Source organism: Monodon monoceros, unplaced genomic scaffold (genome assembly GCF_005190385.1).
Source record: "Monodon monoceros isolate NGI ecotype Baffin Bay Population unplaced genomic scaffold, NGI_Narwhal_1 Super_Scaffold_12, whole genome shotgun sequence".
Classification (NCBI taxonomy): Eukaryota; Metazoa; Chordata; class Mammalia; order Artiodactyla; family Monodontidae; genus Monodon; species Monodon monoceros.
This window is the reverse complement of record NW_021703768.1, coordinates 158,987,348-159,008,981: the sequence shown is the minus strand read 5'-3', so window position 1 is coordinate 159,008,981 and position 21,634 is coordinate 158,987,348. Positions and strand designations below refer to the sequence as shown.

General features: G+C 52.2%; 2 protein-coding genes across 3 annotated transcripts in view; one reads left to right on the top strand and one right to left on the bottom strand.

Annotated features, from left to right (window-relative positions):
- The window catches only part of CHAF1A (chromatin assembly factor 1 subunit A), a 26,612-nt gene extending 19,436 nt beyond the window's left edge, over positions 1–7,176 (bottom strand). Inside the window, exons 1-3 of the mRNA XM_029218135.1 lie at positions 7,016–7,176; positions 4,255–4,305; positions 2,078–2,943 (exon numbers count right to left, since the gene is read on the bottom strand). Of these exons, the coding sequence (XP_029073968.1) occupies positions 2,078–2,943; positions 4,255–4,305; positions 7,016–7,067 (969 nt within the window). The 5' untranslated portion in view covers positions 7,068–7,176. The remainder of the gene's footprint in view (positions 1–2,077; positions 2,944–4,254; positions 4,306–7,015) is intronic.
- A 2,544-nt stretch (positions 7,177–9,720) lies between these two features.
- SH3GL1 (SH3 domain containing GRB2 like 1, endophilin A2) overlaps positions 9,721–21,634 on the top strand; it is a 31,750-nt gene continuing 19,836 nt past the window's right edge. Inside the window, exon 1 of one of the 2 annotated variants that reach the window (XM_029216181.1) lies at positions 9,721–9,921. In XM_029216181.1, the coding sequence (XP_029072014.1) occupies positions 9,877–9,921 (45 nt within the window). In that variant the 5' untranslated portion in view covers positions 9,721–9,876. The remainder of the gene's footprint in view (positions 9,922–21,634) is intronic. The other variant, XM_029216183.1, reaches the window with a different exon arrangement.

Genomic DNA, 21,634 nt, shown 5'->3' with positions numbered 1-21,634 from the left:
ACACACACACACACACACACACACACACACACACACACACACACACACACACTAGAGGACCAGCAAATGCTTAGGGGTTCCAAATGCAGAGATTTTACGATTCCAAGTCCAGAACTAACGGAGCCCAGTAAAAACCACACACGTGACATGGTAATAGGAAACAACCTGTAAGCCTTCAACAAGTGTCTGCCTACAGTCTGGAGAGGAGGAGGAGGAGACAGAGAGGGAAAACGGAAGAATAATAGTATTCCCCACAGTCACAGGGGTCAGGAAAAACTTGGGCCCACAGCAGGGAAAGGTGTGAAAGTCAGGTACCAACCATGAAACCAACCAACCAACCAGGAAATCCAGCACTCGCGGAAGGTGAGGAGCTAAACTGGAAAGCTGAGTGTGTGAGGCTCGGGGTGGGCTGTCTCCGCCAGGCTCTCAGGCACCTCCTGGTGATCATTCCATTTTGCTCTCATACCTGTGTTGTCACCCAAAGTCATGGAGCTCTACTCCCATCCTATGGGTGACGGGGGCGATTTCCTGCCACAGGCTGGGTGGCGGGGGTGGGGTGGGGGCCTGAAGCCTTCGCCACCTGCAGTATGAATTATCTGCAAAGCTGTGCGGTAACACTGTCTTCTAGAACATCTCAAAACTCCAAGCCTGTGTTCAGACCCAGACTGAGTGTCTCAGAGGCAGGATTTCCTACACGCAGCCCACTTGGTTTCATGTGCTCAGATGTTGCATGGCCACTCAAGCCAGCGGACAAGAAGTAACACTCTTCTGTGACAAGGCCTAATTGCATGGCTCCCCAGTCCTCAGGCTTGGCTATGGGCATAAAAACAAACTTAAAAAAAAATGAAGCTATTAAGGAGAATGGAAACATGTGTACATGTCCTGCTCTCCAGGTTCACTGGCTGTCATGAGTCATGTGACAAAGTAGCTCTGCAAAGCAGAAGCAGCAGTCTGGAAGGATTCTGAGCAACTGGATGGACAGAACAGAACAAGATGGCTGACGGCAAGAAACTCAAACTCGGATTTTGAGAGTCTGGGTAAAAGCTCAGATGGAAGTTTAAAAAATGAGTATGTCAGTCTGCCACATTTAGAAACTTAGAAGGAAAAAAGATGACCCCGCTCTTGATTGATATTTTGTGTACCTAAAGAGGAAGCCATTTTTCCCATTCTCCAATCTCCTCAAGGAGGTAAAAGACAAGAAATGAAACCATCTAGAAAAATAACTAGCCCCTTAGAGATCAAATTTTAGAAAGCAATCAAGGTTGGTGGTTTATGGTCAGATTAAGCAGGTACAGTTAGCAAATGAATAACCCACCCCAGGATCCAATCTTATGTGAAAGCCTGATGTGAACAAACACAAGTGCTACAAAACCAAAAAAACCCAAAGAACACTGTTCAACATGCTTTGGTATTCTTGACTGATTCTATCAGTTTTACCCACAGGACCTCAAGGACAGGTGAGAAGAGAGACATCGGCCACTGTGCCACTCAGAAGGCAGTAACAGAAACAGGCATTTCCAAAGTCACCCGTCCAGGTCCTTAAACATGGTGCCAGGACTCTCCTCGCCATTCTGGGTGAGGTTTTTAAGATGGGCAGGTCGCGCTGACAAGAGCTGACCCTAAAGAATGCCCCTGTTTTATTCTCCTGCCATCTTGGGGTCTCTCCACCAACGCTTACTGACTGCTTACTGACAGCCACGGCCCTACGAGTCTGTGTTGGAACAGGAGGCGCGCAGGGAGCTGAAGCTAAAGGCTGAGTCAAGGGTCACAGCCGCCCGCTTACACCCGTTAGTCACTAAAGTGGCTGAGATGACCAGCACCGTTAATTAGGTGTGAACAGCGCTACCAGGATGGCGCCGACACACCGGCGACTCACGGAACCATCAGCACATCGCAACGTACACACAACCAAACACCCCAATGGCTTTTGATGCCGGAAAGTCACAGGACTTGGTCTCTGGCGCCACTTGCTCGGCCACGAGCCATCTGGGGGACACAGCGCCCCTGGGTGAAGAGGGAGGGGCCGTACCCAGGAGCCTCTGGATTCCGACGGCACTGATTCGGGGGAGATACTCACTCTGCGGACGGGTGTGGAGGCGGGGAGGGGGCTAGGGCTGCTGTGCTGCTTGGCGGGTGCAGACTGCCCCTCGGGTGAGCTGGTGGGAGAGGAGGAGCTCAGGGACGAATGGCTCAGGACAGAGTCCTCTTCGGGGCTGGACTCCAGTGCCTCGCTCTCGGAGGGCACAGCCTGGCCCGGAGGTGTGGCAGGAGGAGACTTGGCTCGGGGTCTGGCAGCCAGGATATCCTGTAGGACAACCACGGGCACCTTCCCTTTGAACAGGATGCCCCTGGCCCCACTCCAGCCGTCCTGGTCCTTCTCTGAGCACGTTCTCAGGCCACCGGTCAGCTCAGGGCAGCTTTGGGGCGAGCCCTTCTGTGAAAGTCCCCTCCTCTCCGCGCCCCCCGAGTCAGCACCCCCCACCTCCGTTTTGCACGGGAGGTCTGAAAGGGCCTCTTCGGGAAACGCCAGCTCGTCCTTCTGACTGACCATTGGCAGCCCCCTGTCATCTCCAGCTTCGTCTGTGACCCCGTTTACATTCTCCTGGGAGGGAGAGGCTGCAGAATTTAGCTTATCGTGTCCCATGGTGCCGTCCGGTGGGTCACTCGAGTCCTCCGTCAAATCGATTATGACCACAGTCTGGCCAATACTGGTTTCGACTTGACTTCTTAAAAAGTTATCTAAGGGGCCCTTCCCGTTGACAAGTTTCGGCCTAAAATCTATGTCGGAGCCCATGTGACAGCTGTCCTCCAAGTGGTCCAAAGAGGTCTCTAAACCAGGGACATGACCCTGCACAGGAGCACCCTGAGCGCCCCCCATGTCGTCCAACCCGTCGTCGGTCTTCTCCTTTGAGACAAGATTCAGGCGCTTGAACGGCAGACGAGCTGAAACCAAAAGAGAAGGAGGCCGTCTGTTGAGTGAGAGTGTGAAGAGTGACAATCAATGCTTTAATATTCCACATGCTCAATGAGTAATCGACCTTGCTGTGCTTGGGGGTGGGGGGAATTTCTAAAGTTTAAAAAGGGGTTATCTTCTCATTATGTACTTTTCCAACATCCTAATTAAAAGCAAAAGCAACAAACAAACAAACAAAAAACTGACAAGCTTTCATAGCAGGGACACTGCAAGAATTTCAAAGGAGAAGACACTTTCTGATCTGTTTGAGATTCAGCTCAAATTCCAAAGTTATTTATTATGGGTGGAAATCTCGTTTGAAGATAAGTGCATCTGGCTCTGAAAAGCGAAAGAGATAGATCCATTTGAGGAAAGACTTCGTTCTGCTCCCAGCATCCCAAGCTGTTAGCTCTTCTTGCCAATGAAACAAGTACCCTCCCACTGCATGCCAGCCTTCTGGCTGGTCCCAAGAGATACACAGCAACACCTCAAGAGAGTGAGGAAGTTACACCTCAAGAGAGTGAGGAAGTTCAGGTGAGTGACTTCCCAAGAAGTCCACATGTACTCAAATGCCCAAACATCTTATTAACTATTTTCTAATATAATAGACTCAACAAACAAGCCTGGTTTTGGTCAGTTTATAAAATTATCATGCCCTTGGATTCTACAGTTTGCCCCTAATTCTTTAACCTCAGAAGACGGTTGCCCTTCTTGTGTTTCCCACCAACACCAAACCTGCTATCAGTTGACACAGGAGAAGGCAAACTGCTACAGGGGAACCAGATAACCAAGCTTTGAAAACCAGAAACCATCCTTTTTTATACAGTCCAGCCACTAACCTGGCCTAAGGGTAAATCCACCCCCCTTTTTACGCGAAAAGATTTGGGGACACTTCCTGTAAAACGTTGTTCAACCAGGGGCAGCTGTGCCTGCCATGTCTGGAGACATTAAACGTCACGACTTGGGAGATGAGGCTAGGAATGCTGCTAAACTCTCCACAGTATACAGGACAGCCCCCCATGACAAAAACATTACAAAATGTCAATAGTGCTGGAGTAGAGAAATCCAACTGTAAGGGCGGCAACCTCTGGATATGCTCCTGGCCAACAGCAGTGTAATGAAACGGGTTTCCCAGCTTCCAGTTGTAAGATGCAACTGTTTTCTCCCCTTCAGCCCCTTGGAGGCTTCTGCTGGGGACCCCAAGAGATGGCCTCTGCTCAAGGGGAATGGAAAATATAATTGAGAGGACAATGAAGGATACAAACCAGGAACAAATATTTAACCCATTCCCAGAAAGTTACCTTGTATTAACTTCTTGACTGGAAAAGCTGGTCTGTCTTTGCAATCCATGGCTGTGAATAAGTGTCAGAGGATAAGTTATTAAGTGCTGGAAATAATGAAGTAGCAAACACACATGCAGTACCTACTGTGTACAAAGTGGTTGTCCAGTGTGGCTGATTTTGCCCCTAATCCCACCTCCCCAGGAACATTTGGTGACATCTAAGGACATTTCTGGTGTCATGACTGGAGAGAGGGCGCAAACAGCATCTAGTGGGTAGGGGACAGGGATACTGCTAAATATCGTGCAACACACAGGACTGCGCCCCACGACAGAGGATTATGTGGCCCCAAAATGTTAATGAGTTGAGAAATTCTGCCCTGGACACCGTCACAGCTCGTTTTATTTTCCTTGAGCACTTATCACTCTGAGACTTCTGTGTTTATGTCTCCCCCCACCATCAGAACGCCAGCTTTATGACAGCAGGGAAACTTGTTCCACACTGTACCTGTGGCATGGGCTCAGGGCCTGGCACATAGTGGGAAACCAATGAACACAGTAACAGGGACAATGAAAAGAAGACTGAGTAAAAGTAGAGATGAGAGAAAACATTGTATCACTGATTTCACCATTCATATGAGCCCAAATCATCCTCCTCCAAACCAACCCCTCCCCACCAACATACCTGTAAAATTAGAATAGGGCTTATTTTCTTTCAAAACAGAGTTTATAAAAGGTAATACATCTTAAAGCATTTCAAGCTTGCCAAGCTGGAGCTCAAGTGCTGTCAAGAAGTGATAAGGGAGAATGTTTTCCTGCACGCACACAAAAAATCTCAAAAAAAGCATAACGATATCAAAGCTGATGCAGAAATGACTATAAATAGAACCAAATCTTTGGATAAATAACTTCAAATGGCTAGAATAAGTTTAGAAGCTGACACCCACTAGATCTGGCTTGGAAAAGTCTAGTTCAGTTATTTTGGCCAATCTACATTTTTTTTTTTTTAAAAGATACATACAAGTGAGTTTTTTTGTGTTTTTTTTTGCGGTACGCGGGCCTCTCACTGTTGTGGCCTCTCCCGTTGCAGAGCACAGACTCCCGACGCGCAGGCTCAGCGGCCATGGCTCATGGGCCCAGCCTTTCCGCGGCATGTGGGATCTTCCCGGACCGGAGCACGAACCCGTGTCCCCTGCCTCGGCAGGTGGACTCTCAACCACTGCGCCACCAGGGAAGCCCCAACTGAGCATTTTTTAAAAGCAGATCAGGGCCTTTTAAAAAACTCAGCTGCCCTTAGATGAAGCTGCTCTCCCCACTTCCAAGCTTGGAATATAAGAAAAGTACTCAGAGACTCACATTTCCTTTCTACCCATTTAAAGATATCATTCTCAAGTTTTCAGTTACCAAAAACATGGATTTCCCCCCATTAGCTGAAGGACACATAATCTTTAGCCACTTAAATTTATTTTTAGGACAACCACAAGGACTTATTGGCATGGCCCTGAGTCACCAGCTTTGATGCAAGTGGAACAGAGGTGACCCGGGGCCCAGAAACAACCTCAGGTCGACATAAAAAGGGATCCCATCCAGGGATTCAGATTGTTCAAAGGTACACATACAAATTAACAAATACTTCTGTATAAACTTACCACTGCTCTTTATCCTGAGATTATATCCCTCCTAATTTTAGTTGGCATTAAAACATCTTTCCCTTTTATGGTGCATGGTCAAAACAGATGGTGCTTTTAAAACTTTTAAATTAAACATGCTTAATGGGTCAAATGACAATCAGTCCCAACTTTATTTATATGAATTCTATGTCTCTTTGAGATCCCGAAGTCTGGAAACAATTAGCACAGTGGTTCTCAGCTAGGGGGCCCCTTGACAATGCCTCGGATACACTTTTGGTTGTCGCAACTGGGAAGAAGAGGTTGCTACTGAGATCTAATGGGTGGAGGTCAGGGATGCTGCTCGACCCCCTACAGCATACAGGATGGCCCCAAATGTCAGTAATGCTGAGGTTGAAAAACCCTGAACTAGACTAGTTGATGTCCCTACCAACCCTTAATTCATTCAGCCAACCCATCTTTATTGGGCACCTACTATGTACCAGGCATTGTACCAAGTGCTGGTGGTAAAATGGGAGTCAAGCAGGGGAGACAAGCCGTTTGGTCTTCCTTGGTTCACCACCCCACGTTTTGGGGTCCTGCCAGGCGCCAGAAAGCCCCCTCCCAAGACACAGGAAGCAGAAAGACAGGTCTTCACCATGCATATCCGGCAGCATCAAGAACCCGAGACCCCTACCATCCGGGCCGCTTACCTGGGCTGGCCCTGACCCGCAGACGCAGTTGTTCTGGTCCCCGAGCCCGTGTGACCCCGGACCTCAGTTTCCCCACCCGGCCACAGGGCCGCTGCACGGTTCAACTTGTCCAGGGGACACAAACGCACTCGGTAACCTGCAAACCCGTCCCTTTCGCCTCCCTGGGCCTCAGCTTCCCCTCCTGGCTACACGCACACCCGTCACCGCAAAGCGCTCTGGAAGGACAAATTGACGCAAAAGTGCCGGAAAAAAAATGGTTGCGGCTGCAACAATAACGTCAAGGAGGATGCCCTTCGGACTGCAAGGCCCTTCCTCGGGATTGTTAACGGCTCCACGGACCGAACGCCAGGCGGGGAGGAGCGGGCCCGGGGCCGGGAGGCCCGTCCGCCCCCAAACCGCCGCCTCAGTCCGCACAGGCCGCGCGCCGCGACCCCCCTTCCCCTCGGCGTGGGCCGGAACCGACCTGCGGCCGCTCCGCGGGCGCCCGGCGCCCCGCACTCCGGCTCCTCCAGCATTGCTCCGGCGGCGTCTCGAGCTCCCCTCAGGCGGCGGAGGCGCGGGCTCCGCTCAGGCGGCCGCTGCTGCTCGCCCTCCCGCCCGCGCCGCTACTGCCGCGGCCGCCGCGCTCGTATTTGGCGGGAACCGCGGCGACCCCCGCGGCCCCCGCGCGGATTGGGTGAGGCCGAGTCACGTGACGGTCCTCCTCGGGAAGAGGGGAGCTCCGGGAGCATCCTCGCGAGAGCCGAGGCTTCCATTGCTCCCATGGCTCCCCTATTGATATTCCCGCGGTGGGCGGGGCTTTTTCTCGGCCGCCTGTCGTTGGCAGGGAGCAGGCGCCCTGCGATTGGTGGTGGGTGGTGTCAAGTTGAGGGTTCGACACTGTGATTGGCTGAGCTCGTGGGATACGTCTCTGGGAGGAGGGAGGGTCAGGCTCTACGTCATGACGAAACGCTTTACGTAGGGCGCCGGTGACAACCTGAAGCTGCAATTGAGCTAAAGACTAAAAGTTTTTTTTTTATCCTAATGGGACGTAGGCCGAATACAGCCACAGCAATTTAAAATTATAAATTATTTTTATATTAACAATAAAAATAATTAAATAAACTCTGGGCATCGCTTCAGAAGCATTTGAGAGGCAGTAAATATATTCAGAGGGAATGAATGAAATGGATATTTCTGGTTTAATCCTCAGGGTTTTGCACATGCTGTTTCCTCGCCTGGAACACTCTTTCCGCAGCTCTTTTCCTGGTTGATTTCTACCTAACTTTCAGATCTTAGATTGAAACTCCAGAGGAGCCTTTCCTCCCCAGCCCCCAACAAGATGAAGTTCCTACAACAACACTGTTCTTTTTCTTGGAGCAATTACAGCTTTTGTTTATCTATTAGCGTGTTATTGGTTAATGAATTCATTTCTGTTTTTGTCATTAGCTCCATGAGGGCAGGAATTGTTTATCACAGTATCCCCAGGACCTACCCGTGACAACCATTAGTAGGTACCCAATAAATATTTGAGTGAATACATAAATATCATTTAATTGAACTGTGTGATCATGTAAGTTAAAAGCCTCACATGGAACAGAAACCTTCAGAGTCAGCCTGCAAGCCTTAGGACAGGTTTTCTTCAGCACTAGTTTAACCTCTCAAGCAGAGCAGAAGTGAGGAGAGAAGAGTGAAATTTAGCCCAATTTTGGAATTCTATTTATCCTGTAGATTGGATAATTAAATCAGTAGAATTGGTTGGAAATAATGTGGAAAATAGGAAATTTGAGGACATCACTTTGGGCAAGTCATGTCTTACTCAAGGCCTCAGTTTCCTCATCTGAACCATTAGGATGTTTTCCCTTCCTTCTCTGACATTCTGGCATCTGAAATGATTTAGACCAGTGGATTACCATTCAGGGTGCCCATCAGAATCACATGGGAGATTTTTCAAACTATTCATAATAGCCCCATCAGGATCTTGGGGAAAGATGTTGGGGCATGCATATTCTAAAGCAATCCTCTGATCTAGTCCTTCTGTTGAGGCACTTGTAAACTTCCACCAATCCTCTGCTTTACAAAATCACTCAACTCTGTCAGATATTTCAGCACTGAAGTTGCAAGCACTTTAGCTCTAGTCACGTTATTGTTCTTTTTCTGATCGGTAGTCAGACACGTTATCCATTGTGCAACTGGCCCCCACCCTGTTTTTTTGGACTCATTTACTCATTTCGATTCATTATTAATTTCCAATTTATTCAATAAAAATAACAATTGATGAAAAAATCAATATCGGTAAACATGTATCAATCTGGGAAGGCTTCCTGGAGGAGGTGACATTCCAAATAGAGTTATTTTTTATGCACAAGGGACGGGGGAAAGATTGGGGAAGAATGTGCATGAGAGGAATAATGTTAGCAAAATCCATAGGCAACAGGGACCATGGGTTATAGAAGACGAAGAGAGCCGAAGTTAGACAAGGTGATGGGGCCAAATTATACAAGCTTTGTAGTCCATGTTAAGAAATTGGGAGAGTATGCTAAGGCCAGTAGATGGACTTTAAACAGGGGACTGATGTGATCTGAATTGTGTTATAGAAGCATCATTCTGGCTGCCTTGTAGAAGATGAATTGGAGGGGAGAACCTGAAGGTGGGCACACCAGAGAGGAGGGTGGTGGAATGGTCTGATCAGGGCAGAAGACAGTTGGGGTAGTGGAAAGGAGTTATAAGTGATAGTCTGATGTCTGACTTGGGCAACTGAATGGATGAACACGGGGCCGGACGCGATGGTGGTGGAAGACCACAGAAGAATTGGGTATAGCTGAGATTACCGAACAGGTATCCGAAGATTTGTAAACCCAGCCTCTGGAGTTCTACCTGCCCCTTCGCCTCCCCAATCTGCAAAAAGGTGTTAAGCGCCTTTCCTAAGACGTCAGGCCCACCTCCGGGACTCGAGGGGTCGCTGCAGCCGCCACAGCCCCTCTAGGTTCTCCCTGGTCCACTCACTGGGCTAGGCGGCCGCTCCATCCGCAGGCGGAGTGCGCGTGCGCTCCCTGGCCGGCAGGGGGCGCGCGTGCGCAGACGGGGCCGGGGGGGGGGCGCGCGTGCGCGCGGCGGAGGCCGGCACCGGAAGTGTGTGGTTGCCATGTAATATCCTGGCCGCGCGGGCGCGCGAGGGGCTGAGGCGGCGCCGGGGCGGGCGCGGAGCTGGCTGGAGGGCGGCGGAGGCGGTGCCGTAGGGGCCCGCTGAGGCGCGCGGGGTTTGGCGGCGCCCGGAAGCCTGTCGCTTGCGCGGTCCCTCCGGTTCGCTGAGTCCGTGCGGGAGGCCCGACGGCGGGAGGCAGCATGTCGGTAGCGGGGCTGAAGAAGCAGTTCTACAAGGCGAGCCAGGTGAGTGGAGGCCGAGGCGGGGGGCGAGCTCCGGGCCCCAGGATGCTTGGAGGGGTTCCCGGCCAAGCCCTGACTCGGGAGGGAGCCGTGGGTACTGAGGGGGCGGCGTTGGCACTCGTCCCCCGCCGGGTGGGGACAGCCTAGGAGGGGCGGGGGTCTGCGTGCGAGGTGGCCCAGACCCTCCCCGCCATGTGGGCTCCAGTCTCCTCGAGACGGGTGGGCAGACGCTTTAGAGGCGCGGAGGTACACCCAGAGGTTGGCCCCGGACGTGGACCCCTCTCCTCCCGTCCTTCCCTCTAAAAGGGCGGGCGGGCGGGCGGGCGGGGGGGAGGGCTGTGGGGGGGGCAGGGAGAGATGGGGAAGAAGCAGTCCCGAGGTTGTCGACACAGGACTCTTGCTAGAGAGCCCAGGGTCAGGGAAATTTTGTGTCTACAACAATTCTTTTTTTTCTTTTTTTCTTTTTTATTTTTTTTAAAGATAACAAACGAAACAACCTTTTCAGTGGGCCCGGTACAAAGTTGAAAGGGTAGAGTGAAAAGTCAGTTTCCCACTTCAGTCCCTCAGGCATCCAGTCCCTCTCTCCAGAGACAGGGACTGTCACCAATTACCAAAGAGAAGAGTATGTCTCTCCTTTAAAAACACACACGTAGCGGTAACATTGTCTACACAGAACTGTGTAATTGATGTTTTTCATTAAATGTGTCTCGGAGATCGCACTAGAGCTAGAATTCTCCACCTTGGGTCATTCTCTGTTGTGGTGGCCCTCCTGGGCACAGTGGGGCGTTGAGCAGCATCCCTGGCCCCTAACCAGTCGATACCAGGAGCTCCCCCCACCGACCACGGATGTCTCCGGATGCTGCTAAATGTCCTTAGGGGAAAACCCCTCTCCTTTCCCCCTCCCCCAGAGCTACACCTAGAGCCTCTTGTATCTTTTTAATGGGTATGTGGCATTCCATTCCATGAAGTCTGTCATAATTTATTTAATTAGTTGTCCATCGATGGATGTTTAGGTTGTTTCCAGTAGTTTTCTGCTGCAAACGATACTATCGTGAATAGCCAGTGAATATCTCTGCTCACAGGTGGGATTGGATTTAAAGGATAAGTTCCCAGAAGTGGAATGCAGAATCCAAGAATATAAGTGTTCTACTTTGACAGATAGAATAGGTGTTTTGGAAAGTCCAGGCCCCATTGCTCACGAGTCTGGTGAAAGCTGAGTGGATCCACTCTTCAGAAAACTGGGCGAATGCAAAATTCAGTTTATAATTTCAGATCCAAGAAGTCCCAGATCCCTTGATCCTATGAGAACCTTAGATCTGGAGTTTGTGTGGATAGATCTGGAGTTTGTGTGGATAGACTCCAGGAAGGAGCGAGCAACAGTCATAGGAGTTGTTTGGCCCGTGCTGGCAAACCAGACTCTGCCCACAATTTGGAGAGGTCCGGTGGGAGGGAAGAGAGATGAGTCCCCAGTAATACACAGCTGGGACCTTTTGCCCTTTGAGGGGGAAAACTAATGACCCTAGTAGTTGTCTAGGGCTAAAGATATTTGGGGTCTATCTCTAGACTCCAGGCCAAACCCTGGAGGAAGAGAGGTTTAATCCAGAGGGATTCTAGGATTGTTGCTGAGAGTACAGCCCTTTGCCCCAGCAGGATGGAATTAAGTGAGCTGGCCCTGGGTTAGACCTTGCCCAGCAGGCCTCAGACCCCACCCCCGCACACTTGACCAGAGCACCTTGGAGGGCTGCTCACTATCTTGGGCCCTGATGTAGCCCCTCTCGCAGGAACTGTGGGTCTCGGAAGAATTCCTGGGCCACTTTGTTCCTTCATATAGACAGGTCTCTGGAAGCCCTCCGCGCCCCGCCCCCAGCCATGAGGGCCTGTGCTGGTGGCCCATGCTGTCCCCAGCAGATACGCTGTGCCGGAGGAACTAGCTGGGCCTCAGGCCATCCACCGGAGCCTTTTGTCTCGGGGAAAGAAGGTTGGCCTGCATTCAGACCTGTGGGGAGTGCTTGGAAATCTGGAAAGCTCAGAGCAGTGCAAGCTGGTGGTGCGGATCAATTTATTATCTCGATATTCTGAGGCCCAGTCCCAAAGAATTGCTGCGACACGTCCTCCTCTGAGAGCTGTTGTCTTGGCCTCCTGACCGATTCCATGTTGAGTTGTCCTCTCAAGAATCACCCTGGCTGTGTTCCATTCCCTTCTGCAATAGTTTCCGTAGACCTCTGCTGTTTATCTGGATGTGTCCACCTCTTTGTGTATTACTTCTCTTCTCTTTTTTTTTTTATAAATTTATTTATTTATTTATGTGGCTGCATTGGGTCTTCGTTGCTGTGCGTGGGCTCTCTAGTTGCGGCGAGCGGGGGCTACTCTTAGTTTGCAGTGCACAGGCTTCTCATTGCGGTGGCTTCTTTTGTTGCGGAGCACGGGCTCTAGGCATGCGGGCCTCAGTAGTTGAGGCTCACGGGCTCTAGAGTGCAGGATCAGTAGTTGTGGCACAAGGGCTTAGTTGCTCTGTGGTATGTGGAATCTTCCCGGACCAGGGCTCAAACCCGTGTTCCCTGCATTGGCAGGCGGATTCTTAACTGCTCTGCCACCAGGGAAGCCCTGTGTTTCTTTTCTTGATCTTACGAACACCTCTTTCAAGTAGGGTCGTCTGTGTCAGGTAACATTCTTGTTAAGTCGTAATAATATATATTGAGTTTTCACTGCGTGAACAGGTGATATTCTTTAAACCAGTCGGTCTCAATTGGTCTCACTTATCTGGCCTAAGGTAAACACTGTCCCCTTTTTACACAAAAGGATTTGGGGGCATTTGTCTTCCTGTAGGACAGTAGTTCTCAACCAGGGCCAGTTCTACCCTCCAGAGGACATTGGCAATGTCTGGAGGCATCTTGGGTTGTCACAACATGGTGGTAATTAATTATATTACAGCGCACTGGGTGGCCCTGCACAACCAAGAGTCACCCGGCTCCGACGTCAACGGTGCTGAGGTTGAGAAACACTGTTTTATGGTTTGAGAAAAGTGAGGATAATTTTACCCAAACAGAAGAACAACAAAAAATCCTTCCTGGGCATTCTTCTGGCAGCTGCCTGCTTTTTCTAATTCTCGAAATGCAGATAACCACATATACGCAGATGGACATGTGCGTAAAATTCAGCATCCAGACACCAAGTCTCCCCCTCCCAAGTCCTCAGGAAAACCCCAGAGTGTTTTTTGGCATCTGGCATTTTTAAGAAGGTACAAGCTTGCATTGGTGCCTCTCAATTAGGGGCAACTAACCCTCCCCTCTCCCACCCTGTGCACCACCCAAGGGACATTTGGCAACGTCCGAGACAGTGGCACGCCTTGGGGAGAGGGTGCTACTGGCACTGAGTAGGTAATGGCTGGGGATGGTTGTTAAGCATCCTATAACATACAGGACAGTCTTCTACAAGACAAAGAATTATCTGGCCCCACATAAGAGAAGCGCCAACGTTTCTGTAGCAAGAAACCCTACTTTGAAACGGGTTCTTGATTTCCAAGGCTTGTAAGAGCATCATTTCTAAATTGAGAAATAGAAGCCAGGTGGATGTGTGAGAGAGAGCTGGGAATAGAGAAGCTGGGTTTCTCGAAGGTGAGGCTGTGATGTTAATGAAAAGTTTCTACCTCCTTGGTGATACTGGTAACAAACCAGGTCCCAGTGTCTGGCAGTATACTGGCAAATTCCACACCAGTTCATCTCTGGTGAAAACTTTCAGGTCTCAAATAAAATCGGTTTGAGCTTGAGCGGGAAGTCTGTGGGTTTTTACTTCTTAGTAGGAACTGGGCACCTGAGCTGAGGAAAGTTGAATGTATGGAGTGAAGCAGCCAAAGAAATGGGCGTCTGTCTCAGGCCCGTGGTTTTGGTCCCCTCCGGCCTCGCCGTGTAATGCCACTCAATAGCCCTCTGGTACTCATGCACACCTAGAATCTGGGGAGATGCTTTTATGAGCCTTTCTGAGGAACTGAGGTGGGTAGAGGAACCCAGTAGTGAGATCTAGGCTCAAAACTTCACTTGTCATTGTGGTGTGTTTGGGTGACATTAATTTCCAGGCCTAACCTTCTGACTGGTTTCCTGATAATTCTTGTGGCTGGGCTGTGTGGAGATTTGAGAGTGTAACTAGGGATAGATCTGGCAGCTGCCTGGAATGCTGGCCTGATTTTTTTTTTTTTTTTTTTTTTGCCTGAAAGGAGGGAGAGAGTTTAAACTGAAAGATTGGTTCCATCCGAGCTAGGAGGGAAATTCATGACCGTCATATCCCGTAGCTTTGACGTTTGTTGGATACTTGCTAGGCTCCGGGTTTGTGTCTAGGAGGAAAGATCGAGCTTCCCGGGAAAGGCATGGGGTGGGGGTATGACGGGGGGCCCAGGACCCCAACGTGTTGGAGTAAGCAGTAGCCGGGGGAATGTCCGATGTCCCCAGATACTGCCTGCTCTGACCTTTTTTTTTTTTTTGGCTGCATCAGGTCTTAGTTGTGGCACACGGGGTCATCGTTGAGGCGTGCAGGATCTTCCACTGCGGCGCGGGCTCCTCTCTAGTTGTGGCATGTGGGCTTTCTCCCTCTAGTTGTGGCACGAGGGCTCCAGAGCACCTGGGCTCTGTAGTTGCGGCACGCCGGCTCTCTCACTGAAGCACGCGAGCTCAGTAGTTCTGGTGCACGGGCTTGGTTGTCCCGTGGCACGTCTTAGTTCCCCAACCAGGGATCGAACCTGTGTCCCCTGCATTGGAAGGAGAATTCTTTACCACTGGACCACCAGGGAAGTCCCTCTGACCTATTTTTTAAACTTCATTTTATGGGATCATGCTTTTGATTTCCCAGTAAAGTTCTTGGACTGCTAAGTAGTGGACATGGAGTGATCTTAGGATACAAAAATCTGGAATTTGTAACCCCTTAGTCTCAGCATGAATCAAAGTGTGGAACCTGTGAGCCGGGAGCGACAGGTGTCAGGCGAGGTCTGGGGGTGGGGGTGGTCCCTGGCCCAGACCCTTGAGCTGAGCAGCTGCAGGCTAACCTCCGGAAGACCTTCTGCCTCGGGACAGCAGACCTGGGAAGGGCCTTTGGCCATTGCCATGTCCACGTGCGATGGGAACTGGGTTAAGTCCACTCTTACAGGAAGCCACTCTGCTGACTCATTTTGTAGGAAGACCCTTGACCTAGCGGTGTCCCTGTGGGACCTTGGACAGAGATGATCCTGTCCTGCTCCATTAGTATTCCGTCCCCAGCTTGCTGGGTGGAGTAACCAGCCCTGTGTTTTAGGCTGCACTGTGGAGCTACAGAAGAGATTTGAGACTGCCCTTCCCGAAGGGAGCCAAGGGGCCTCTTTAAACTCCACCATTTCCCAGGCCTGTCTGTAAAACCAGGTTAACCTGACCTCCTGGGCAGGACCCGCTGTTTGCAATCAGGGAGGCGCCCTGTAACCAAGCAGCATCCTGCATACTCTTGTTATTAACATACCAGGACCAAGGGGTCATCATATTCTGTTTCTGCTGCCCGTGACTGCGGTACATCAGACCTAAAGTTCACCTCTGACTCAGAATCCTGTGTGTAGTAAAGAGCAGTTCATCAAAGAGCGCCCGTGGGAGCTAATCGCCCTGCTTATCTGGGTATGTTTTGAGGCAAAGCTGTAGGATACTTAATTATATTCTGTGTGCCACTTAATAACAGCCTCTGTTTGGTTTCAGAAATTGGAGGCTGTCACAGTTTTGCGACCCCAGAACTGTCACTGACTTAGCAAGTGAAGTAAGGAAATGGTGCTATTTACCCACCCACCACCCATCCACCCAGCCTCCCTCCAGAGCCAACATCCAAGCAAGCACTTAGTGCCTTCGGGGGCCTGAGCTCTCCGCCCGCCCATCAGGTGTCCATCTGAGCATCTCTTTGCTTCTTTCCTCAGAGGACAAACTGACAGGCTTTGACCGGGCCCCTCAGGCCTGCCATTTGCCTCTGGTGTGTGTGTCCCATGGCCTTTGACCCTGGGATGTGGGCCACAGTTAGCTCTGCCCTGGCCTCTGTCTCAGCCCTCTCCACTTTGTTGCCAGTATTTTGAAACGGATCCAATCTGGGGAAAGTTAGTTTTTAATTTGGGGCGTGCAGCCAACTTCTTCCGTAGGATTTCAGAGGCATCTGCACATTTTGACACTGCAGGGCTGCCGTGGGCCGCGGAGTGGCAGAGGAAAGTCAGATTGTCTTCTGTTTCTGGTTTTTGAGGTCACGGCGGGGGGTGGGGTGAGGTTTCTGAGGTTTAAGGAGGGTTTGATGATGGAGCCTTCCAGCCACTGGAGGGGTGAGCAGGCCCGTGGAGGCATCTTTACCCCCTGTGCTCAAACCCTCCTGGCTTTTAAGTGCCTGGGGAAGTATCAGGGGCGATTTTTTCTGGTTCTTTTTTAAAGCTGTCCCTGGAAAGCTGAGGAAGGATGTATCAGACTGTGGAGCAGCCGGTTCCTCTCTTCTCCCCTCCTCTCTGCACCCCCCTCCTTCCTCCTCCTCTTCTCCTTCTTTCTCTTCCCCACCCCCCCACCCAAACTTTTTCTCTCCCCGCCCCTCTCCCCAGGGCTGGATTTGCAGCCACTTCTCTCGAGCACTGCAGTTTGGGTCCAATTCTGCTCATTTCCTGTTAAGCAGTAACCAGGGCTCCACAAACTCAGGCTCCCAGAGGATGGCCTCGTCTTCCTTTTCCACTCAGCTCCTAGAAAAACCTGCTGACTGGGCCCGAGAGGGGGGTCACGCGGAGACTCCCAACCACAGCAGGAAAATAGATGTGCGATTTCCTCTGAAGGACCTGACTCAGCATCAGCCGTGGCCACCCTGGGAAGAGCCGCTGCCTGGATGCTCAGATTTCCACACCTGGGCATTAAACCCCTCCAGCGGTACCACGCCCGCCCGGACTGTCACGGCCCAGTGACGTGAGCTGCCCCCCGGGAGGGGGTGGGCGGTGAGGAGGACAGTGGGTCGCTGTCCCAGGAACTCAGTAAAGGTTAGCTGGACGGAGTTTGCCCCACATCGTAGGTCATGAGAGCGCAAAAGCGGGGCGGCCGTGTGGGCGCACCTAGAGAAGACAGGGCTGGGGTCTGCTGAGGGGAGCGTCCCCCGCTGACCTGGGGTGCGGTTCCAGCTCCAACCTGGCATTCAGGACCTTCCGGAGCCCCCGCCCTGGTCGCGGCTTTCAATCCCACCCTCCCCCTCGCAGCCAGCACGCCTCAGTCCAACAGGTCTGCTCAGGCTCATACCTTCCCCCCTCCTTCCCCACCCCAGCCCAGTCTCCCTGTCCACTTCCTGTTTGTCCTCAGAGCCCTGTGTGTATCTTCCTGTATCCTTGCCATCTCCTGGGTCCCCCCCAAAAAAATATTTCTCCACCCTCCCTGGTGGTCTCCTGCCCACGTGCCACACACCCAGCACATCCTCACACCCAGTGTGCTTTTCTTCTCATTGGGTGTGAGCTCCTGAGGGAGCAGGCTGCCTGGCGGCTGGTGACAGGCCTGGGTCCCCACGGGTCGTGGCTTGCTGGCCAAGTCGTCAGAAATGTTGGACTCCTTCTCAGAGCGGGAATGGGGCTGTCCGGTGCCAGTGGCGGTGCCCATGCGAAGCCAGGTGGCTGGCAAGGCCATGGAGGCCTCGGTCAGGAACAGGTCCAACTGGTTTAAAGAATAAGAAATCAAAGCTCAGAGGTTGTTCCCTTTGGCTTAGGATCTGTCTTGAGGGCTCCAGGCCGAGGGACCGGCGCTTGACTGGCCAGAGCGGCCCAACCTGTGTCACGGGCAGTCTCTGTCATTTCAACCCCACAGCCAGGCCAGGAGGTGCCCAGCCTGCTGGGAAAAGGAGTTCCCTGGCTCCACTTTCCCCAGGCCCCACCACTCTGGCCTCAGAAGCCTGCTCTCTGCCCCTGGACTTCTGACCTCTTAGACTTGACCGGCGTTAGCCCGGGTCCTGTGTGCAGTCCCTCCCTGGCTTCCACACCTGGCCGCCCTTCTGCCTCTTCTCCTGTGTCCTGAGTCAGCTGGCCAGCTCTCTCACCCCCTCCTCCGCTTTGCCCCGTTGGTTCCCCCTGTGGGCTTGCCACCCTGCCTCTGGGCCTTCTCCCTCCAGGACCTGAGGGACCTCCCTGGCACCTGCCACTGCTCGTGCACCTGTCCTCCAGATCTTTGTCCCCAGTCATGGCACTCCCAGCCACCCTCTAGATGGTGGTCCCTGCCCGTCTGGCTGGTACTGGAAATGCAACAAGCTCGTAGGCCCAGTGCACCTGAGGCCAGCCTCCTCACCTGCGGGCCCTAACTTTCCCTGTCCACACCCTGGGGCCCAGGGAGCCCCGCCACCTTCCCCGAGGTGCTGCGTCCATCACACCAGCTCCTGGGCCTGCAGTAAATACCTGGAACCAACCACCTAGCCTGTGACTTGAATCAATTAGTTAACTTGACTTTCAAATAGACTCACTTTTTAAATTTATTTTAAAAGGGATCTTGATGTTATTTCTTACTCTAAGTCATAGTAACTGGATCACAAGATACAACAGAAACAAAGCAGTGTAGTTGATTCCTCCTGGATTCCTTACCTCGGAGGCTGGGGTCTGGTCCCTCTTTTTTTTTTTTTTTTTGTGGTACACAGGCCTCTCACTGCCGTGGCCTCTCCATTGCGGAGCACAGGCTCCGGACGCGCAGGCCCAGCGGCCATGGCTCACGGGCCCAGCTGCTCCGTGGCATGTGGGATCTTCCCGGACTGGGGCACGAACCTGTGTCCCCTGCATCGGCAGGCGGACTCTCAACCACTGCGCCACCAGAGGAGCCCTGGTCCCTCTTATTAAAGAGTCACTGAAACAATAAGTGCCCACGAGGGACTTCTTGGCAGTCCAGTGGTTACGACTCTGCACTTTCACTGAAGGGGGGCATGGGTTCGATCCCTGCTCAGGGAACTAAGATTCCACATGCCACGTGGCACGGCCAAAAAATAAAAAGCAAAAAAAAAAAATTAAAAAAAAAAAAGTGCCCACTGGAAAGTTTTTCCTTGCCAGAACGAGAGGTACTGAAAGAGCATCGCGGTGGGAATAACTTTCTCACTTGTCCCTGGGTTACCTCTTCTCTTGTCACCCCCTCCCCTGCCCCTCATCGTCTCCCCGTGGAGCCAGGAAATCCTGCAGCCTTGAATTAAGGCTCAGAAGAGAGAGCTTTGGGGTGAGGGTGCATTTCCCAAGTGTCTGGGGAGAGGCCCGACAGTAAGTGGCACCGTTCAGTCTGTGTGTTTAGTCCCCCGACACCACCTTGGCCGATAATTCAGATGTCTTTGGCCAGCACACCTCAATCCAGTCCCACTTTCTCTAAAGTGGAGCAGCTGACTGATGGTTTTTCCTCTGTCGTTTTGGGTCTCAGCCCCAGGAGTGAGAGGAGACTTAGGACGCCCCCGGGGAAGGAAACTGGGAACTTTATCACTCCCGAGGCCCCCTCCTCATCTCCTGCCAGCTGCCTCCCCAGGATGAGGCCCCTCGGCTGCCTCTGGGCAGGCACGCAGGCAGGCAGGCAGGTGTCCATCAGCTTGATGGCCTCAGGTCATCAGAGCTGTGATTGTCTGAAGTTGGGCGGGCAGCCCTGGCCCTTCAGGGTCAGCCTTTGTCCAGAAGAGGGCGGCGAGCGCACGGGGACAAGGGTGGGATTTCTCCGTCCCCTAACCCTAACCTCCTGGCCTAGGGTTGTCCTTTATCTCCTCTCCCTGGGGTGTTTCCTCCAAGGTTGAGAATCCTTGCTGTCCCGCCAAGTCAGCATTTCACCCTTGAGGAGTCTTGGAGCTGCTGCAGCTCCCCACTGATTGCCCCAATACAGTTGTGTGTGCTGCCCTCAGAGGTTGGCTCTGAGGTTCGTCTCTTGCCCCCAGCCTTGATGCGTTTACTTCACGGCTGAGAAGCCTTAGGTGTTTCTCCTGGGATCTCTGGGAAGTTCCACATCACCATTCCTTTCCCGCCAGTGGACTCAAGGGTAGCTGAGCACTCTCTCCGCTTTGCTTCAGAGTATCCCATGCCCTTGGCCTCGGCCCAGGTTGGGCAGGAGGCACCGGTCGGCCAAGTCCCTCTGCTGCCTCCAGACTGTCAGGATTGGGAGGCTTCTGTGGGAAGTTGTGCAGATGGGGGCGCATTGGGGACCCGGGAGTCCGGGTGTGCTGGTTCCGGGGAGTGGGGAGGAGGACCTTTTGCCCGGTCTCAGTCCAGGCGTCCTCTCAGCTCTCAGCAGAGCCTGGAGGAGAGTCCACCGCTGTCTAGGGGAGTTTGCACTCAGCTAGTTCCCCGCACCAGGCAGTGCCAGTGCATCGTAAAGGGCACGTCCCTTTTCAGGCACTTGAGTTTGTGTTAAAATGTCTCAGCTGTAGAGAGAGAGGTGAAGAATGGCCAGCCATTAGCCAAGCGCCCACAAGAGCTTGAGTAAACACGAGCAGCACAGTTAGAGTCGAGGGCCCCTCCCTGATACATCACTGCACACGAATCTACCGCTAAAAAGTCTGCAGCTTTGTTTTGCAAGTTTAACCCCTTGAAAATGGTGTCACATGGCAGCTTTTTTGGCCTGCTCTTTTCGCTCAGCACCGCTGGGGCGCTTCGTCCACACTGAGCGTGTGGCTCGAGTTTTTTGCTTCCACAGCTCCCTGCTGTCCTTTGTGTGCGGACAGCGACTTGTCCTCCCTCCGCTGGCAGTGGGCATTTAGGACGTTGCCGCGTTTTTGCTCTCGGCGTCACAGTGAGCGGTCACATGGATGTCCCCGCAGGCAAGGTCCAAGTGTTTCTCTAAACTCCTGCCCATTTAATGTGACCGTGTAGGTTTTTGAGCAGGACCAGCCTGGAGAACACCACCACCTCTTCTGTTCGCATGACCCCGGAGTCTTGATCAAAGCTGCTGGGGGTCCTGCGTCGGGGCCCTCGTCAGGGGTGACCTTTCTGCTAGGCTCCATGGTACCGCCTGAGCCAGGAAGCTGGGTGCGTGGGGCGGGGGCTCCCCAGGCACAGGGTCCGCTTGGTGGGGGCACAAGCCAGGGGGAGGACCCAGGGAGGCCCACCTGATGAAATTGGGCCCACCTGGTCATCCAGGGCGATCGCTTCCACCTCCCGGTCCGTGCCTCTGTTTAAAGAAACCTTATTTAATATACATTACTGATTCATTAGCATTGGATGCACAGCCAGCAGCACCTGAACTCACCATCGGTCCATCATTGTTGGCGGGCTTGTGTTTGCGGTTTCACCTTACTTGCCGAAATGTGTTTGTAACCGCCCGCCATCAGTACTTGGGGCACCTTCGCAGGTATTCGTGAACATGCCCAGAGTGACAAAAATTTTTGAGTCTCCCAACACGTTCATTCCCACTGAGGCAGAATAAGACTGTAAACCAGCATCCTTTCCACGGCTTGTTTAGTGACGCGTGTTTGTACCTTTGTGCTTCTTGCGGGTGTTTTCGCTCTTGGTCCCAAGCATGGAGCTGAAGTGCTGGCTAGTGTCCCAGGCACAGGAAGGCTGTGACGTGCTCACAGAGCATGTGTGAGATGAGCTCCGCTCAGGCGAGATCAGGTACTGCTGGCCGTGCGTCCAGTGCTAATGAATCAGCAGTGTATATTAAATCAGTTTTCTTTCATTTATTTTTTAATTAATTAATTAATTTATTTGGCTGTACCGGGTCTTAGTTGCGGCACGCGGGATCTTTAGTTGGGGCATGTGGGCTCTTAGTTGCGGCATGCG